Raw genomic sequence first — 20,178 nt, forward strand, 5'->3', positions numbered from 1 at the left:
ATGACCAATGTCACTACAAATAGGAGCAATTCTCGAAAATATTTCAGCTACCATGATACGGGGGGGGGGGTCGTGTGTAAGTGATGAAAGCATATCCCAAAAGCTACTTTCCACTCCACAAAATACGAAGTATATAAAGTCAGTAGTTTTGCCTGAAAATATGCGAGTAGAAGAAACCTGCTTCTTGAGAACTTGGAAACAGCTAAAGCACTTCGTTACCTGATATATCTGTCGTGAACAATTTCCAGCAACCCAACACCGCATACTTCAGATATATATCGTGTCCGCTTAACGAATACAGACCTCAGCGTACGTCCTCAACATTATCGCTGCTGCTGTAAACCCACCATCTACAATTTTAGTCGCTCGAAAAACATTCCTATGCCTCTACTTAACCGCACACGGACGCGATCGGTTGCATACAGCACAACGACAACGACGCGCGTCATTAACATTAGACGAATCGAAGACAATTTCAGAAGTGCGGTCGTCAAAGTCGTAAATAACAAGATTTTTTTGTCGATAGAGCCGCCGTAACAAACGAGTCGGCCGTAACAAACGAGTCGGCCTCAACAATCGGGCCGTAAATAGCGCGACCAATTTCGCCCAATATAACGCAGCTGCGGATGGCAAGATTGTTCGGAATTTCGCCGACAGCCTATAATGATGATGGACTTCCATTGGAGCCAAGTTACGATAGTGATATATATCTTCCAGCGCTGTACATAACCCACTATCCACCATCTGGTGATACGATTGTTGAAATACAACGTTCTTTCCAATTCTCTAGTTCTAGTAGTTGCGGACGATTACCCCTGATGAGTGTCAGTCGAAAATATTCGGCTTCATATCAACATGAATATAATATTCCAATCCGCTAATGTGTGTCGGCAGAAAATATTTGGGTTTATTTCAATATGAGGACATTATTCAACTGAACATTTAAGTACTGTACCTTTAAGAGTCCGTCCAAAACTCGCAAGTGGCGGCAACGCGGACATACCGTACGACGAGCTGACTTATTTGTGACGCTTTGCGAGACCTTGCCAGGGTGGGCAAAAGCGAGTACCCGGATGATTAGTTGCCGAGTGCAGTATTCGAGTAGCACATATTAACACGTTACAACAGTAACAACGCTTTGGAAAGTTCAAGTGCGTATCTTTTTTGAGGCCGCAAGGGACATATCACCAGCCATACGTCACCCAAAGTTAGTTCCTATCTTCCGAAATATCAAATCAGGTCGCGGGCAGCAAAATATGACCTCGAGGGCCGCGTGCTGGTGACCCCTGCTCTACAGAAAACCAATGGGCCTCGTCTCTACTACATGCCAAGATAGATAGCCTACCATCGCTATAGGGAAGCTATTCAGTCGAGGCTTCGGTACCGGTACTAAGTTTTGTGCTACAGACCACAGTACGCGGCAAAAGGTACTAAATTAGTGACGTCACGAATTGTCATTCATAGTTCTAACGAATAGTCGATTACCATCGAAATTTCACGACTTGGGAAAAGAATCGCGATTAGGCTGCGGGAGGCCTGCCCGCCGAGTTACAATCGAATTCAGTGCGATAAGTGTCGTGAGATTAACGTCACGATCCGCATTCCCAGCGTAAGCGCACGACTAGGTCTGAATTTGGGCGAAAAAAGCGCCATCAATTTGACTATTAGGCCAATGTCTCCAGATAGCAATGAAAGAACTGTCGGAACTTCTTCAAAATATTGCTATGCATTCAGGATGCAATTCGTCGCGCCATCTGATATTACGCGTCTGGTCGCAAGTCGGTAACGTAGGCTAGGCTACGCAACGCACTGAAATCTCTAGGTAATTGGTAACCTGACAGTTCCTGCTGGAAGCACGCACGGTTAGCTTTAGTACCACCAATACTAATACCCGTTGCTAAACTTGCATATAGGTTATGCAGAATTGTATGCAAACTTGCATACAGGCTATGGTTACAAACAATGTTATCGATAAGCAAACCTGATTTGGAACACTATCGACGACATGGCAAGTAAATTAAGATCACTTGTCAGTCATCAATACACAATAGTAAATTCATGACCAGCTAGTACTAAAGAGTATGTTGCTGCGTTATTTTGTATTCGAGACTTGGAAATAAGATTAGATTCGAAATCCTACAGTCGGGTTTGGATTTAATAATCGCTATAGTTTATGGTAGTGGTCTAGTATGGTATAGTCGTGTACAAACACAGCGGTGTCAAAATGTGTGGAGATTAGTTTGCTCTTCCCTTCACTTGCAGTCGAGACTTTCATTTATATTTGAAAAATCGAATTTTACTGGCAACCCCGCGATTGAATATAATATTTACGGTCGGAAAATTCTTTAATTACAAATTCTAGCTAGAACTACCCACCGTAAATATTATTATTACACATCCAAAATTTTCAACATCAACAATTTCGATTCTACCGGTTGTAAGTGATCCAACTTCACCATGCTTAACAACAATTTCATGGAGTTATCAGTTAACTTTGAAGAAAAAATTGTTTCAATTAATTCACAATTTTTCAACTTTAATATCTACGCTTCTGCGAGTTGGATTTGAGCGGAATAATGGGTGCTGAGTTTTTAGTCAAATTAACAAATATAACGAATAGCCAGTTGAATTTTAAAAAAAGCTGTTTTGAACAACTCTAATGTAGTTGATTCAGAAGTGGACGCAGTCAAAGACTTTGAGATCCATAGACTCTATCGACTAGAGACTTGACTGGACTCCTTCGTCAAGACACTTTGTATTATTATTGACATACTGTCCGACTCAACTCAACGCGCTGCGGTTTCACGCAACGTATATCATTCTTTATCGGCGCTAACATTGTGATCTCTACGCACATACCAGAGATATCTAGAACTTGTAGTAATGCTAGATAACCATGTGCTGTGCAGTGCGTACGAACTCTGTACAGGCTTTCGTTAAAAATATATTTTCCGCCATCGATCGCACATCTGATCGCTACCGGCTTAATGCCGATCGCAAAATAGACCGTGTAATTTTCGACAACTCATATCAACCCTAGAGAAAATAAATGCCTCCCTGATATCGTGCTGTACCCTTGGATTAACCTGCCCGTACCAGTCACATAGATTATGATAATATGTAAGATATACGCCGCTATGAATAATTTGAGTTATACGTCGACAGCTCGACACACCGATAAGTTAGGATGTCATTGGACTCAGTGTCGTCACGTCATAAGCGAGAAGGAGCCGGAATCGACTTAACGACTATAAATTAATTTAAAAATTATGCAAAGCGACGCAACGAATACTACAATGATGTACGAAACGGACACTTGGCGCATGCTTATTGCGTAAAATTTCAGAATCATGACGTCATTGGGCATGGATCGGCAAAAGATGGGGGTACATATTTGAAATTGGGACAAAAATTGAGATTCGAAGATTTTGCATGAATTCGAATCGGAATTCGATTTAGCAAAGCCGAGTTAAGATTCGAACACGGAGTCCAGAGATGGTCAAAGTCGTTGGTACTTAATGTGAGCGAGTTTAAGTAGCCGTATCCGAGTAAGCAAAAAAGTAAGTTTTACCGAGAAAACTGCACTTCGTTACCAACTCCACCTAGATCTCGGTTTGGATCTACGCAGGGCACCAAAATCATTCCGTACCTGCACTTTTAGCCAAAGTCCTGGACAAGAGTTCAATTCAAAAATGCCAAATCCGCCCATAAGGCTAAGTTAAGTTAATGCAGACACAACAATCGTCGATAACACTCCATCAGGCGGCCAGATCAAAGAAAACAATCTGTTCACGGGGGTTTGGGCGGGCGCACGCATCGCAAATGCTACGAAAATAGCATGTGTTCGAATCCCGAAATCGATTGAGCAATCGCACAATATTGCTGCCGATAAATACGCGGCGCGCTCACTTATCGCCGAGACTGGCCGACTCCGTCTGAGACCACAAAATCCCAGAACTATAAATGTGATACGGCTCCGCAAATGTCGAACGCCTGTAATACGACTCCGAACGCGCAATGAACTCTCCCAAACGGTCTGAAATACATAGCGTTCATGGTTCAATCCCGCAAAAGCTGCCGACTAGCCAAGTGAATACAGCACTTCGGGTGACGTATGTCAGAAATGATAACCCTAATCTAGAGCCAGAAGTGGTACACGTCCGGTTCTTGATTGACGGGTATTCGAAAATAGGAATTCGCACGAGGAGACGCTCGTTACATCTCAGATTTCGTAGTTCCGATTTTAACGCTTGCGGTAAGCGGATTATACTCGAAATAAGCGAAGCGATCCAAATTCTGCGACGGGGACATGATTAATTTTGCCGGCAGAATTAGTCATTCGTGGAAATCTGCGCACAAACATCGATATGCATTGTATGCTATCGTTGTAGAGTCATGAAAACGTATTGGGCTCTGCGCACGGTAACCAAGTGATTTATTCAGAGTGGCATATAATGGTGCTAGCCACACAAGTAGAAAATAATCAGAAATCTACGATAAGCCTTTGTTTTGAAGAAATAACTATAGTAGTTTTTCTTCCGATAAACGATTTTGGAACGCGTTATTATCGCCACGTTAGCAACTCAAATTAAAACTTGCCAAAATTGTACGTACACCCATATTTGGAGGTACAGAACTTCAATACAATTGCATAGCATATTCATATTGAAATGAACCCAAATAATTTCGGCTGACACTCGTCAGGGGTAATCGTCAACAACTAGTAGAGAATTGAAAAAGAACATCGTTTATCAACGATTGTATCACAAAATATGACGTCACCAGCATGAAATTTGCGATACGATTGTTGATATACGATGTTCTTTTTCAATTCTCTATTAGTTGCTGACGATTACCCCTGACGAGTGTAAGCCAAAATTACTCGGGTTTATTTAATATGAATATCAATATACTATTCAATTGTATATTTAAATAAATGAAGATCGTTGAACCGCATTACACTGAACTACTTATTCTGCGCAAAATAATAGATAATACAGTTGCCTGAGACACCGTATCTCATAAAATTCTTCTGTTGTCGCGGTGCCGCGAACTGATTATCCCATTGACATAGGGGGACGCGACCTCAAAAAGTTTGAGAACCAGTGGAGTTCAACCTACACTGACCTGGCAGACACTTAACCACGAGCTGTGCCATTACGAAATCAGTTTGTGTAACCGGAAAAAGTCAGGCAATTTGGTTCGCCACAGTCGAAGCGCTGTAATCCAAACATAATCGCAGTGTATCCTTATCGACCGTGAAAATGTCGGATTACGTTGGCATTTCGCGACACGGACGGCTTATTGCCAGCGTTGCTTTATCGGGCCGTTCCATCGTTTCATCTCGTGTCTGCCATGAATGGCGGCATTGAGAAATACGAGACGGGTCGCTGATACCCTGTTTATCAAACAAACACGCGGTTTTCTGGAATCAATTGCAAACAGGTTGGGTTCATGAGGTATTTTCCATAGCACCATCTCATATCATAATGTGTATTACGTGAAAGGAAAAAATACAATATGATGCGCAGGTCCGTCCGTGAACGTAACGGGTGCCACTTATCATACACAGTTCGAACGCAAATTGGTGATGAAGTTTCAAGTTTTCAAATGCGGTAGAGCGGGGTACGTACGTCGTACATATGTACCATAGGCTGCGGCTGGAGATCAACACGCATTTCGATTTGAGAACATAGGCTTTCAAGATTTGGGCCGGAATTGTCTCGGCGATTTGCAGCAACTGCATTGCAATTTGGGACTTGGAAGAGGATTTGTGACCGGGTTCGAATCTCGAGGAATTTGTATTAAAAAGAATACGTCAAATACGCTATCTCTAGTGTGAAGAATAATCGCAGCATATTCTTCACAAGATATGGCGTATTGAATTAAAATAACACGCACATACAATTTAGTCAGAAACGACGGCCCGCATTGGAAAACCTTCGGATGCAGCGACCCGTTGCGGGCAAGACGAGACGTGCTCACTAGGGCTCTTCAAAAATGACTTTTTTCTCAGATCGTACTGGCTACTTGATAAAATTCTTAGGTTACCTAATTTATGCCTACACACGAATTTTGGTTCAATTCCAGCCAGTAACCGCTTTGCTACAGGAGAAGAAAGTTTCTATTTATTATATAAAAATAAATAATAAAAAATTTGAAAATTTTCTGTTCACCCCATGAAAGTGTTAGGCTGTCTATAGAAACGATGCTCACCAAATTTGGTTCAATTCCAACCAGTGGAAGCGGAGTTATTGCCGTCGAAAAATTTGGATATGAATAAAATAGTATTTACGGTGACCGATTCTTTGTTTATTTATTATAATTGTACTCACCGTAAATACTATTTTATTCAAATCCAAATTTTTCGGCGGCATTAACTCCGCTTGCACTGGTTGGAATTGAACCAAATTTTGTGTGTACGCTTAAATTAGGCAACCTAACAATTTTATCAAGTAGCCAGTACGATTTGAGAAAAAAAGTCATTTTTGAAGAGCCCTAGTGCCCACTGCCCATACGACGACAACTAATTTGAGATTGACAGGTTTCGATTAGTACGTGTCCTTAAACAACATACATATCCTTGGATATCAATTTTATACAATATATCCCAAATCCTATCCTTGTTCAATTTATCCTTGTAATTGTACTGACGTCAATAGAGGAACTACACATTGCTTCGCACGCGTCTGGCAATAATAGATATTTGTGGCACGTAAATGCATCGTTAGTACACTCGCCTCGATTATCAATTCGCACCAATCGGATGTATGCACAAATGTCATTTGCAATGCGTTTTTTACTGTTCCTGGGTGACGTCACCATATTCGGAATGATACGTTCGCGTCGCCAAAATCCTTCTTACGCCTGTCACGGGAGATAAGCGATTTCGCCCAAGTCAAACAGCTTTCATCATCATTTCCATGGTAACAAACGCATGATATCACCCGTTTAGAGCATCATGAAATAGTGATTCGTGTGATCAGACGGTACATTGTCAGTTAAATGCACCCGGCTAGTCCATCGCTAAACAGGTGACGTGGGTGATAAATAGATATCACCTTCGTTTGATACCAATCCAGACTACGTTTAGCCACCTTATCTGACCAGCTTTCCTCGTGATATTATAAACATGCCACATACTACATATACCAAACACCAGACCAATATTAGCTGCTCTAAAACCGTGCTTCAACTCTAAGCATTACACGAACAAGTCCGTGGGCCTGCGCAGTGCAACGCAACCATAAATAATAATCAAGTTCACAGCGGCGTAAACCTAGCAATTCCCCTGCGACAATAGCCTTCTCAATGAATGCAGCACAATAGATAGTCTGCCTACCTGAACCGCCGCATTCCCTACGTAGCGGTCTCTCTTAAGATGAGCTTATCTATAAAGTGCCAACATCCGAAGACACGTTTATTAGAGTAATTTCTCTTAGCTAGGCTTCGCTATAATGACTGAAACCTGCATAGGAACCTGTCCAAGTGCCAGCACGCTGCGTTTGTATACGAAGGCGCGTTGAGCGTCGTGTGGAACTCGTTAGTTATGCGCCAGTGCACCAGCTTGAGCAATGAGCATAGCTGCGCTTTACCGTATTTACGATTTGGTGTATAGTTTAAGGGTCGATTGGTTTTCAATCGATGTGCGTTTATCCGCATCAGGTAATTGAAATGAACACGCGCCGATAGCATTTTATGTACATCGCCGATTAGTCGGTCAACGCGACACGAAAAAACAGCAAGTAAAATTTTATTGATCAAAATTGAAACCGCTTTACGACCTAAGACAAGACCCAAGAGTAAAATGCGGATTTGTAAAAATATACATCGTGAAAATGTTTACGAGCGGACGGCCCCAACAAAATCATAAAGCCATCAAACCGCGACGGCACTCTCGTATAAGACAGTTCTCAAGGTAACGCCATCAATCTTGAAGATACGTCTCAGAGGTGGGAATAGTGAACTTGAATATTTTAAAGCTTTATTACTACCATAGATGAAAGTATTATAGTCGCATGTGATTTTATATACCAACTTGCTTTTTCGCAACGTAATCCGGTGTATACTAAAGTCGACCAGCCTGCGTATTGAAGAGAATACATACATAACTTGAAATTTCGCAGATCTTTGGGCTTGTACAAATGTATGTACACTGTTCGCAACGCACAAATGAACGCGATTGGGTTGGTTATCAAATCATGGCCCTATCGCTTCACAAGTTATTACGTGCTTCGTCCTACAAAAAGAGCACACACTTTACACAGACACAGCATATCGCGATATTGTACACCACATAATCGCGAACCAATACATCAGTACCGTCGCCAGGATAACGATAACGATTCTCTGGGCGGTAAAACGACACTCCGATTGTCGTAGTTAATAAAAGGCTATTCAAGTAGCACGCGACAAGCTGAATAGGGCCGCGACGCTTAATGAAACGCTGCCAAGTCACACCACACCACCGTGAAAATTACCCACACGGTGAGCGGTAAGCTACAGACACAGCATTAGGAACGGATCGAGCTTGCACGGGTCGGTCATCAGAAAACCGGTTCTACGCATTCCATATTCGGCGAAGATGTTATGTCGCGGACTTAGGCGAAATTACGAAATCATAAAAAAATCATAAAAAAACTCCCGCCTCTAGCCGTTATACCCAAGACTTGCCGTACTGTCAAGAAAGGAATCTGTGACGCAGCCTAATTACGATGGTGTACGAAATAGTGTTCATTAGCCGGAAAGCAATTGAGGCACACTTCACAGCAACAAAAACAAAATCAGACTCCTGCGCAACAGAAATAGCACCCGCACAGTAATGAGTTGCTCTGGTATGCGCAGAAATCGGACGTTAATTGGGGCGGTATCCGGCAGTGGTCAAGGCGCTAAACTTCATAAAACGGGAATTAAGATTCCAAACGAATTCAACACGAATCCACGGTGTCGGTTCCTTAATGAGCATTTCAGCGTATCTGCCTTTTGCTAATATCTTGTTCCGCGTCTGTAGCAGACACCACACACGCACCAACGTAAAACCCATTAGAAAAGTCACGATTAAGAGCTGAACGCAGTTTAACCCGCGCGAGTAATAGTATAAAAACAGTGTCTAGTGTCAACACATGTATGGCATCGATGTACAACACTATGATATCCAGCTACAACACACCACATATTACATCCTCTCCAAACACTTGGTGGACACTCGACAGCAGACACCTGCGGCGCGAAAATTGGATTTGCCCAATTCCGGCAGGGCCGCAATTCAATAAACGCAAGACGCCGAGTGTCTGAACGGAGTCCCGGTGGTATTTTGCGTTTAAAGATTCAAACGCAGCGATATGCGCATTGACGGGTCGGCTGTCCGCGGAAAATTGACTACCCGCATCACCAGACTTGTTCGGATTAGTGGTGAACTAGTAAACTAGAACTGCCCCCTTTTCAAAACTCGCAACTCTAACTAGAGCTAGAACTGACGACCTTTTGAAATCCGTAACTATATGTAACTAAAAGACAATTATAACTAATAACTGCATAATACAAATTACTGATATGCAAACGAGCTAAGAAATATTGGATATAGAATCGTAATGTCAAGAAACGGTGTTTCGAGTATGAAATGGGAGGGCTTCCGACCCCCAACACCCACCCCATGTCTACGTCACTGTGTAAGTAGTGAGCTAGCAATGGCTGGAAAAACATAACACAACAGAACACCGGGATCATGATTCGCGCCAAACGCGTGGTTTTAGTTGCTCTACAACTAAATTATTCAAACTAGAACCGGAACTGCTCACATTTGAAAATCGGCGACTATAACGGGAAGTAGAACTACTGACTTTTCAAAATTCTCAACTAGAACTGGAATTACTCAAAAAGCTGTAGTTAGTCGACCGTCAACTTACCGAATTAATAGTTTGTACTGTACAGGCCTATATACATACAATCGATCCCGATTACAGCATAACGAAATAGCGTTACGCTAGCCCCATTTTAATTGGATGGTCTTCCGGAAAGCGTGTTAATCACAGCTTTAAGTATAATTCCATTTTAGAACAAAGTCGACCAAAACAACGAAACAAGTTTCGTGGTTCGATTCGAAGCTCTCACGCGCACTAGCTACGGTCTGCCGCCCACTACGAGGCAAATTTTAGCAGCATGTAATGGTCGGCTTAAAATAATTTTCGGGCTCGGCTGACAAAACAGTGACGTCATCAAACAATAGATAACTCTCTCGCGGTAATTAGTTTTCCAACGCATTCCGCTCAGGAGCGCGTCACGTACAGACGTTTAAATTTAGACGACTCTGTCAGCTGCGCGCGCATGCAGTTTGCAAAGCATGCAGCATTGAGCGGCAAAGCGACGCATTTAGCGATGAACATGCCGAAATTGATCTCAATGAGCGAAAATTGGAAATCAGATACGTTTCTTCACTATTGAACATGAACATGGTGTATTGAATATCTAATATTAAATATTCTCGAATACTTGAATGTTGTTTTCAAGACTACATTCGTTGTGGAATAATTTATCCAACTTGAAGGCGTCACTTTTCTTGATAAGGGACACATGATAGGTCTTCGAGTTGAGTAAATTTTCCTGCAATGAATGCAGTCTTGGAAGCACTTTGTATTTTGTACTGCACACAGTGTACGATAGTAGTACGAACCATATATTGCACAATCTAAAATCGTTAATTTCTTTCAAACAGATTGTAGACTGTAGTATCACGCACTCTGACTGAAGCACGCTAACTATCGTACCGGGGACGTGTACTGTACAGAATCGAGGTTTCAACAAATACCGGTTGACGCAGTGTCGACGACCCCCTTCCCTATTCCAAAATTTCGCAATCGGTCCGCTATCAAAAATGTTGCCTAACCCACACAACTCTACCACTAATTCATTCAGTCATTTTATTATCATTATAATCATTTCGAAAGGCTATAAGATTGCGATAATATGAAATGATGGGAAGGCGTCGAAACGACCTTTAGTAATATTTCAGTCAGACACCCTCCTCGGCCTAGAATCTGTGAATCGGAGACATGCACATTGCACATTGCACACTTATGCAGTTGTACACTGACTGAAACGTAACAGGAGATAACTAGACCAATATCAAAATGCAGCATAAATCCTCCTAAATATTATTATAGCCTTACGCTCGCGACATTAAATCTTTTCGTGGCTACGAACTCGCGCGTAACCCTACACTGCCAAAACAGCACAGCGCCACGACGCTCTACCAACCAACGCTACACCCTCGCAATTCAAACATATCGACCGCCATTCACAAAAATCGTCGGTCGCGCGCCATTGGCTACGCGACCACCCGACGCTAAATACCTCAACGCGAGACAGTGTTACCCCGCGTACAGCGCGCCGTGAGACCGACCCAACCCTTATCATACCGACACCGTCGAGATAGACTAACATTACCGAATCACCAACGTCAGGTCGCCCGTCATAACGCAACGTATCGCATATCGCAACGCGGTCTCGGGTTGTAGTCAAAAATAATTGTGATCGATAGCGAACGGGTTAAGATTTCATCGCTAAAATATTTCCAGCACCGTAACATCACGGCGACTCATTCCGAAATTAAGGCACTTCTCCGAACGTTATCGCTTAGTTTTGCATGACTAACAAGCGTCATATCACCGCCGCTCGTAGTTTAGAAGAGCGCACTAGGCTTCAGGATGATCAAAAAATCATAACAAAATTAATCAGTTCGATTGGAGTATTTGGTTGTGAAAAGCCACCCTGTGATGGAAGACATACCGTCGAATACGATCGCACAGCTTTGCATAGCAAACAAGCGTCAACAATTGTAGTTTAGAAGGGCGCTAAAAGCTCCACACTACGGGGATATTCCTAAAAATTAATCACCGCGGATGGCGTATTTGGTTGCGATAACGCACCCAGAAACTGAAGAGATATCGCCAAACAGAAATTTTGCATGACTGAGAGGTAACGAGCGTCATATCGCGTAAAATTCAAAAATACTTATATTTATAAAAAATTAATTCGCGCATTGAAGTATTTCGTTGTGATTATATATTCAGTAATCGAAGACATATCGCCGAATACGATCGCACGGTGTTGTATGACTAACAAGCGTCATATCGCCATCGCTCGTAGTTTGGAAGGGCGCGCAAAGCTCCAAAATGCGCGTATTCACAAAGATTATTCTGCGCGATTGGAGTATTTGGTTGTGATAACGCATCCTGAAATCGAAGACATATCTCCGAATGGGATCGCGTGGTTTTGCTAGTCAAACAATCGTCATATCGCTGTCGCGCGTATAGTTTAGAAGGGCGCACACCGCACAGTTTTCTGAAATAGACGCGACACGCACTTTCGTGGAATAAATTCAACGTGATGAGACTACGTTTGGCTGTAATAACACATCTTCAAATTGAGGACACTTAACCGAATGTGCTCGCATAGTTTGGCGTGGCTTACAGGCGTCATATCGCTAAGAAGGGCAAACAACACTTCGAAATCTTATCAAAATTAGTCAATACAATTGGAGTATTTGGTTGCAATAAGAAATCTGTGTTTGAAGACACTTCACCGTATGCGACCACATCGAGTTCTCCATGACTGAAAAGCGTCATCGCTATTACTCCGGGTTCAGAAAAGCGCGCAGATACCCAAAATAGACGCGTTTCTATGAAAATTACTCAATACGACTGGAGTGTTTGGCTGAAATAACTCGCCAGTCGTATCGATACATATCCTCGAGACGCTCTATAAGCAAAACAGTGACCCGTGTCGGAATAGGTCATCTATAGCTGCCAATGCTGCTGTTCCAAACGGGTGGTATATCCTCTTGCAACCAACTTTTCACGCCAGTAACGCGGAGACTAAGAGCCGTGCTTTAAATACATCCCAAATTCAGAGGTAAGAAAGGGCAGGCAGATATGCGTAAAATTAGTTTCGCATCATGCGAAATACGCATCATCGCACACTGACCGCGTGGCGTACTAAGCTGTAGAGTTGTAGCCGGCTGTAGTAATTTGAGACTATACGGGGTGAAGAAGCATGCGCAGTTCGCATCCATAACTACCAAGAAGATCACATCTTGAATTCAGTGAATTTTGTTACAGCATCCTAGCGCCAGAACCCATGCATATTTCATATAAATACCTTCTATTAAGGCCGGATTAGGTAAATCGATACGGCATGAACATCGAAATACATGTTAAGAAGACACAGACGCCATGAAAAATGTAACGCGATGTCAATGCGTGCAGAGTAAGACAAAATCACGGATGAATTCATTTCAATCTTGCGCGAAGGAAGACAATACGAAGTCAGAAAGTCTGCAGTACGTCTTGTATCACGCAATCCAGGGATATCTAGTTCTAGATATCCCTGCAACCTGCACGCAATCGCAGCAGATAATGCCGCGTAACTAACGATTGGTCGAAAACAAAGTCGAGTCAGGAGAAATGCGCGAGTATATATTCAAGAATCAAGAGGATACGGGCAGTTTGAACTTCAATTTGAAACTGAAAGTATGCCTCGCAATATTTGACAACATATTTTCTCCTGAATGATACAAGACCGGGATGACCAACGATTCGGACTTGAAACGATCCGAATTTGAAAAAAGGCTTTAGTCCGGAACAGGTTTGAATTTTGAAAAGAGTAGGTTGTCAGCCTCTGCAAGCAACTAGAATCTAAACGACATCCAACGCCTTCCTTCTGCAACCAACATCGCGTAGATTAAACGTGTGAAGCTCCGAGCAAACACGGCACGGATACCTTTGCAGCAAATATTCGATATCTCGAGCAAACCTGCAATTACAGAGGCGCTATCGCGATAATCGCATGCGCTAACACGCATATAATGCGGATCGCAAATAGTTTAGATGTGTCGCTACACGCAGAAAAACAAACATTGCATGCATGCGACGCCTTTCGGATATATTCGGAAAGCTATTAAACGACGTCACCCATGACGTCGTATCCTTACGTAGCTACAAAAACGGTAGTAGCGCCGACAATAATAACCTGAATTGGTAACAAGTGTATTAGAAGTATAGTCTGTCAAAGAACACGAGCACACCCTGCCAAGTTCTGCCTCTATAAAAATCCTGACTGCGACACCTACAACGTATCGGACAGCTCAAGTGACATCGAGGCCGAACATTGGCGTCGGCTCCTGTCTTTTTAAACACACTTGGACATGCGTGAGAGGAGTCAGCAACGAAGATACGAGCATGGAATCAGATTTAGACTCGAAAGCACCACTAAGCGCCGAAAGTCTTATTTTCTCCTTCCGTTGTGGTGTAAATCTGGTAAATAAACATATTTACCACCTATCTACTACCCCGCTATTTACAGTATACTCCAATATGCGAGCGAACGATACTATGTAGCATCCAACACGTTTCAATGTAAATTCACAAGCTCAGTCGATCGCCACTATTGAAATTAGAGATTCTGATAGTTGTGACGTAATTGGGACCTGCGTTCTGGTTATATCCCATTGATATCCCAGGCCCATCCTGGTTATATCCTAGAACTGTCCATCTATCAGCGTAACGAAATTTCTGTGTATTTGTGACTCACTTCGCGCGCCTCGTCTCCTCTCGAACGTGACTCCGTTTCTTCTTTCAAACTCGCCACGGCGCGCATCAGTTCCACCCTATCACGCGACTCGCACACGCTGTATTCATCCTGCGAAACACGAAACCATCATTTTCGGGACAACAAGCTTCTGAAATGTAGCGGCTCTTTGCCCAGAATCCAGGCGTCCCTGGCTGGGTTACAACTGGGATTGAGCTTAGGCCTGGATAAACCGATCTCGAAACCTCCGTAAATCTGGATTGGGCCGAAAGGTCTTCGATAATTTGATACAAAAACAAAGAAATATAGTTTAAAACGAGAGCTTAACCAGCGAACCGGAACCGTGCTCGCAGTGACGTCATTATGTTGTAATTACCAAAACCTAAAAACTTTGCGAACGCGTTCGGTCTGATACCAAAACGGTTGGCATGTAGTATTGTACGATGACCCTTTCCTCTTACATCGCCCCATTTCAATTTCATGGAGTCATAATCAATTTGTGCTATCTGACCCCTGGTTCTAGCATCATATCCCACCTAATCTAGGATGCTATCACAAGAATGCCGCGGGGAGGATTACTACGCCAAAAATAAATTTGACAACATCGTAATCCCCGCTGTGTGGACTGTGGAGCACGATTGAATCGCATTACATAATGCCGGATCAAGCCGAATCCGAATCTTCGATCGTTCGCAGTTCGAAAGCTGGTGTTTAGGGTCATTTTGGAACTCGCGTTGTTGATACTCTTAATCAATAGGTACTTACCACTAAACGAAATTTCAAATGGGGAAATTATGTATTTAAGCTTTGAAAGTTTATGTAGATTTGGTAGTCGAAAGACAAAGCGAGTGGGTAGTGTCAAAGACCGATGGATCACTGGGACCGAAAATACTTGAAAAATTCTCCATTATAATTCCATGATTACACTCCGTGAATTTGTCTACAATTACATGCTGACAGAATCTTTCCTCTCATGCAAAAAAATTCGACCTGCGTAAGTTATGGGGTCTGTGACGAATGATTTACGTTTTAAGGGGTGTAAAGTAAATTTGGATCGACATTTGCATTTTTCTATATCACCTTTCAGACTAACAAACCCGCCATAATTTTTGATGTGAAGTATAGGGCTTATATCAAGGTACATAATGACACATATTTTTTGACTCAATATCATCCTCGAGTGGACTATTTTCAAGTCAATTACAATGTTTATGGGGTGGGGGACCAATGGTACCATAGCCAAATCAAGCAAAATAGATGGACCAACTAATCACTTAACAACAGAAACTCGCCTACATATATATAGGCTGTAAATAATAGTTACCTGTGGTGTTTTATCGCTATTACGAGGTATTTGAAAGTCAAAATGTCGTTTTTCCGGTAATATGTATGTGGCAATAATTTTGTAAGTATAGGCGTAAATTAAAACATTTTAGGCTAACATTTGAGTTGATATAATCTATTTTATTCTTGAAGGTCGCGACGAAACATTCTTCATTGGCTTGCTGTAGCTTAGCTCATAGTACACAACAAAACAAGTTAACAAATTTGAGTTTTTGAGCGTATGTCTCATAGGTCCCTTGGTCGTGTGCCTTTGGACCCACCGGGTGGGGACCGATGACACGTTCGAGCAACAAATTTTAAACGTTCATAAATATTTTTTGAAAGGGCGTATATTCATGTAAATGTCCGCGATAGGTAGAGCTTGTATCGAAGTGTTGAAACAGCAAAAGATCTGCTATTCTCGGCTGAAGATTTGAGAGCCAGAGATCATTTTGCAATTTTTGATCCATCGGTACCACATCTCCCCTAGTCCATGTGATCATCGTTGCTACTAAAGTAAAGGTAAAATTGGCGATTTACGAAAAAAATGATCCACCCATCAGCGGATTTCCACCGTTTCATCACATCCATAAACCCGCGGCGTCCGGCCGCAGCAACAGCGGTCCGCGTTTCAAAATAAACACCGAATCCAAAGCCAAATCACCTGCAGGGCGTCCTCGGAAAGGGCGCGAAACTGCTCCAGGGTGAAGTTGAGCGGGAACACGCCTCTCAGGCGTGCGCAGCCGCACGACGCGAGGAACGCGTGCAGTTCGTCCGACAAGAGAATGCTGTGAAAGGTGGAAGAGAGTCAATACACTCCAAACCAATATCGTGCAACAGGTTTCCACTCTGCCGAAAGGTGTAAATATAGTCATGAGCACGCTACGGTAGAAAATTTTGCTTTCACACCAAGTTTTACTGGACATTATCCCACCCCACAGCACATTTTTTTGTTTAATTGAACAATTTTAGCGCTTATCGCCCATTTAGGTCATTCGCGCCATGATAATGAATGATTTATGTTGATAGGTCTCTTTGATTTTTGGTATGCTTTTCGTAAGTCTCCGCAATCCGCACTCATGCACTATTGCCTGTGTCTTTGCTTGCCAATTTGAATTTCGGCTCACTAGATCCGTCTGGTAGCACAGGTAGACGGAACGTACAATCAGTATCAGATATTAATATTTTCATCATTTCAAAAACACCACAAAACTGCGATGCAATGAAAAGATAGGAAGGTGTCGAAACGACTTGGAGTAGTCTTTGAAATCAGACACCCAACTTGGCCTAGGCGAGGTAGAGAAGAGGCATGCACAGTTGCATACTGAATGAAAAGTATACCGGATAATATAAAAGGCTAGCGATAAAATGAGGTGGCATGTGGCGGAAGGCGAGATCGATAAGTCAGGTTGTGGTCCACAAAGGATATATCTTGGTAAATATTTGGTGTATTTGACTCGTTTTTACCCATAGGAATGGGTGTGGATGCAACATTTGGTGCGAGAAAGAGCTGATTGCCTGATTTAAATTTAGAAGGTCAACGGCTATATATCTAAAAGTTCGTCGGCTCCAAGCCACACGGCTTCAACGGAGAGAATGGATTGGACGCCGACGCTACACGATTCTCCACTGCCATCTAACGGATATGCCAGCGCGGACGGTTCCATACTATTACCGAGAATGCTATTACCGAGATGGACATTACCGAGAATGCTATTACCGAGAATGGACATTACCGAGAACGGACATTACCGAGAACGGACATTACCGAGATGGGACATTACCGAGAATGGCCAGTGCCAAGAATCTAGCTTACTGGGACGGACGTTGTCGAGAAATTTATACCTGAGCATCGATACCGAATGTGGCAACGCCGTGATGCACATACACGACCTGTTCATATGCATAACATGCCTGCATTGCATATCTTGCATTCTCGGTGTTGTCCATTCTCGGTATTGTCCATTCTCGGTAATGTCCATTCTCGGTATTAACCGGACACGCGCGCGGACGGGCCGAATTCAATGGGCTCGCTTCAAAACAATGGAGATGAACGCAAAGGTAGGACGGGTGGTCGAGATTCACGTCGAAAAAGTCGCGCATTTGCTAATGCTCATCATACCAGATTGTCATGCATTGTTGAGTATACACCAGACATCAAATCACGGTTAAAAGCCAGCGCACGGCGATTCAATCCACAAAACGCTTCACACAATATCCGAAGTTCGGAGGAAGTTCCCTCAACATATCGGCACGGGCTTCCATCAGCACAACATCAAAACTTAATTACATGTATTCGACATGGGAGTACCGTTTCATCACGAATATAAATCGAGGCCCGATACCGCAATAGCGTTTCCCGGCATGCCAAGGTGTGTGTTTCGGAAAAAATTAGGTCGAACCGATACGTGAATTGATTCGAACAGGTGTGAAATCACGAAATTCGCCTGTTTTTTCCTATGGACACCGTGGTTAATAGTGAACTAATTAATATATGTGAAACCACCATCTAGTTATGACTCAATTAGCCGTTTCGTTATGAACGAGCGTTTCTCCTCAACAAGGCAGGTATATAACACGAGGTTTTATAAAATGCAGGTGTCTCCCAAATCTTCAACAGATATTGCGACTTGAATTCGTTTGGGCAGAATTCACTTCTCCATCCTACGAGTACTGTTAATTAAACACATATAAGGCGAGTAGAGACCAACCCGCAATATGCCTGCCAGACCAGCACCCCTATACCAGGGTACTTATCATCCCGAATCGTGGAAAACATCTGACAGGCATAGTATGTATTCAAGCGGTGGTAGGCCGTGATTTGTTACGTCACACCCACATCGAAAGCGTTGTCTATAATCTTCAGATTTCGGGCCTCGCAATGTTCGTGGGCCAGAAATTGGCAATAACCTAAGTTTCACGCGGAGTGAATTGGCCAGACGAGTGGTTCATACGATTCTGAGCAATTGCTCAACGGAAAGAACTACTGGTCGAGTATTACGTATTGGTCGGCAATGTGAAAAATGAAAATAAACGTGACACGATCACGCCATTAAACTAGAAGCGTAACAAAACGTTCTTAACTACACATTGTTTACGCCCACACGTCATCAACACACAACTTCACATCTGTCATGCAAGGGTGTCAAACCGGCTTCCGTGGTGGCGAAACCGTACCACTGGTCAACAGTATATCTCTAACAGAGGTAAGATAGGGTGATTGTAGAAGTGTTTTTGGCCCCGATTCGGAACATACACGTATGTTTTTCTAGCACATCAATTTTTCGTGATATTAGTGCTGTAAAATTCAAATATTATGCTATTATCATAATTATAGGAAGATTGCGCGGTGCGATGTTATCTAATGATGGCTTAGTTCATGAAGCGTTCCACCCGTACATTTTTGCAAAATAAGTTATCGATTAAGCAGTTAATTCAAAATGTAGATAAGGCTGAAGTGCTGAGTGTGTATGTCGTATTAACGAACGAGTAACCAATACAGCAAAGTCGCGACAAATAGGGTATTGTGTAAGTGTCACCAGGTCGATACGACCACCTAGGCTTAACACTTACGATATAAGGCAACACATAATTTCCACCACACGCTGGAATCTCAGCTGTAATGCAACAAGGACTCCGTGCGTTTGTAGAATACCTCACACGTTGGTAGAAAGCCGCAAATGCCTCGAATCGTGGCAATCGACAAAATTACACGTGACACGACCACAAAATTTCATGCATGACAATACGTGTGTTCCTAACGCACAAACCAGCACATTTTAACACGCGGTAATCTCAATTGTGATATCACGACGACCTAGTATGTTGGTGCTTGCTACACCACCTCAAGTGCCGGTGCAACGCCTCAGATACCCCGAATCGTAGGACGAGCACGGACACGACCAGTCGACCACAGAACTACACTCATGACGTACACAGCGTGCGTTTCGAACGTCGAAAACACACAATCCTCTCACCTGTGATGCAGCGGGCTGATGTCTGAAGACCTCCTGTGCTGGTGATACGGGCTCGTGAAGTGGTCGTGAAAGCGCGACACGGGGCTGAAGGACTTCGGCGACGAGCTCCGGCGCTTGCCGTGCAGGAACATCTCGTGGGCCAGCGGGAACGGGTCCGAGACCCGGGGCTTGCTTCGTCTCGGTCGGAATTGGCTGTTTCGGGAAAAGATCGGGCTTTGCTCGGAGCCGTTGGCGCTGAGAATAGGATGCAAAGCTTCAGTACAAGTAGAAGTACATGTCTACAAGTAAAAGGTAG

At 43.1% G+C, this 20,178-nt stretch overlaps 1 protein-coding gene across 3 annotated transcripts in view; it reads right to left on the reverse strand.

Moving 5' to 3' along the window:
• Positions 1-20,178, reverse strand: part of LOC145452095 (microtubule-associated serine/threonine-protein kinase 3-like) — a 93,969-nt gene that overhangs the window by 41,620 nt on the left and 32,171 nt on the right. For all 3 annotated transcript variants that reach the window (XM_080330307.1, XM_080330308.1, XM_080330306.1), the window contains exons 7-9: positions 19,884-20,117; positions 16,571-16,694; positions 14,587-14,694 (exon numbers count right to left, since the gene is read on the reverse strand). In XM_080330307.1, coding sequence (XP_080186433.1) covers positions 14,587-14,694; positions 16,571-16,694; positions 19,884-20,117 — 466 coding nt within the window. The remainder of the gene's footprint in view (positions 1-14,586; positions 14,695-16,570; positions 16,695-19,883; positions 20,118-20,178) is intronic.

The sequence above is a fragment of the Botryllus schlosseri genome, chromosome 12 (genome assembly GCF_051294905.1).
Source record: "Botryllus schlosseri isolate E-star chromosome 12, Bs_hap1, whole genome shotgun sequence".
Classification (NCBI taxonomy): Eukaryota; Metazoa; Chordata; class Ascidiacea; order Stolidobranchia; family Styelidae; genus Botryllus; species Botryllus schlosseri.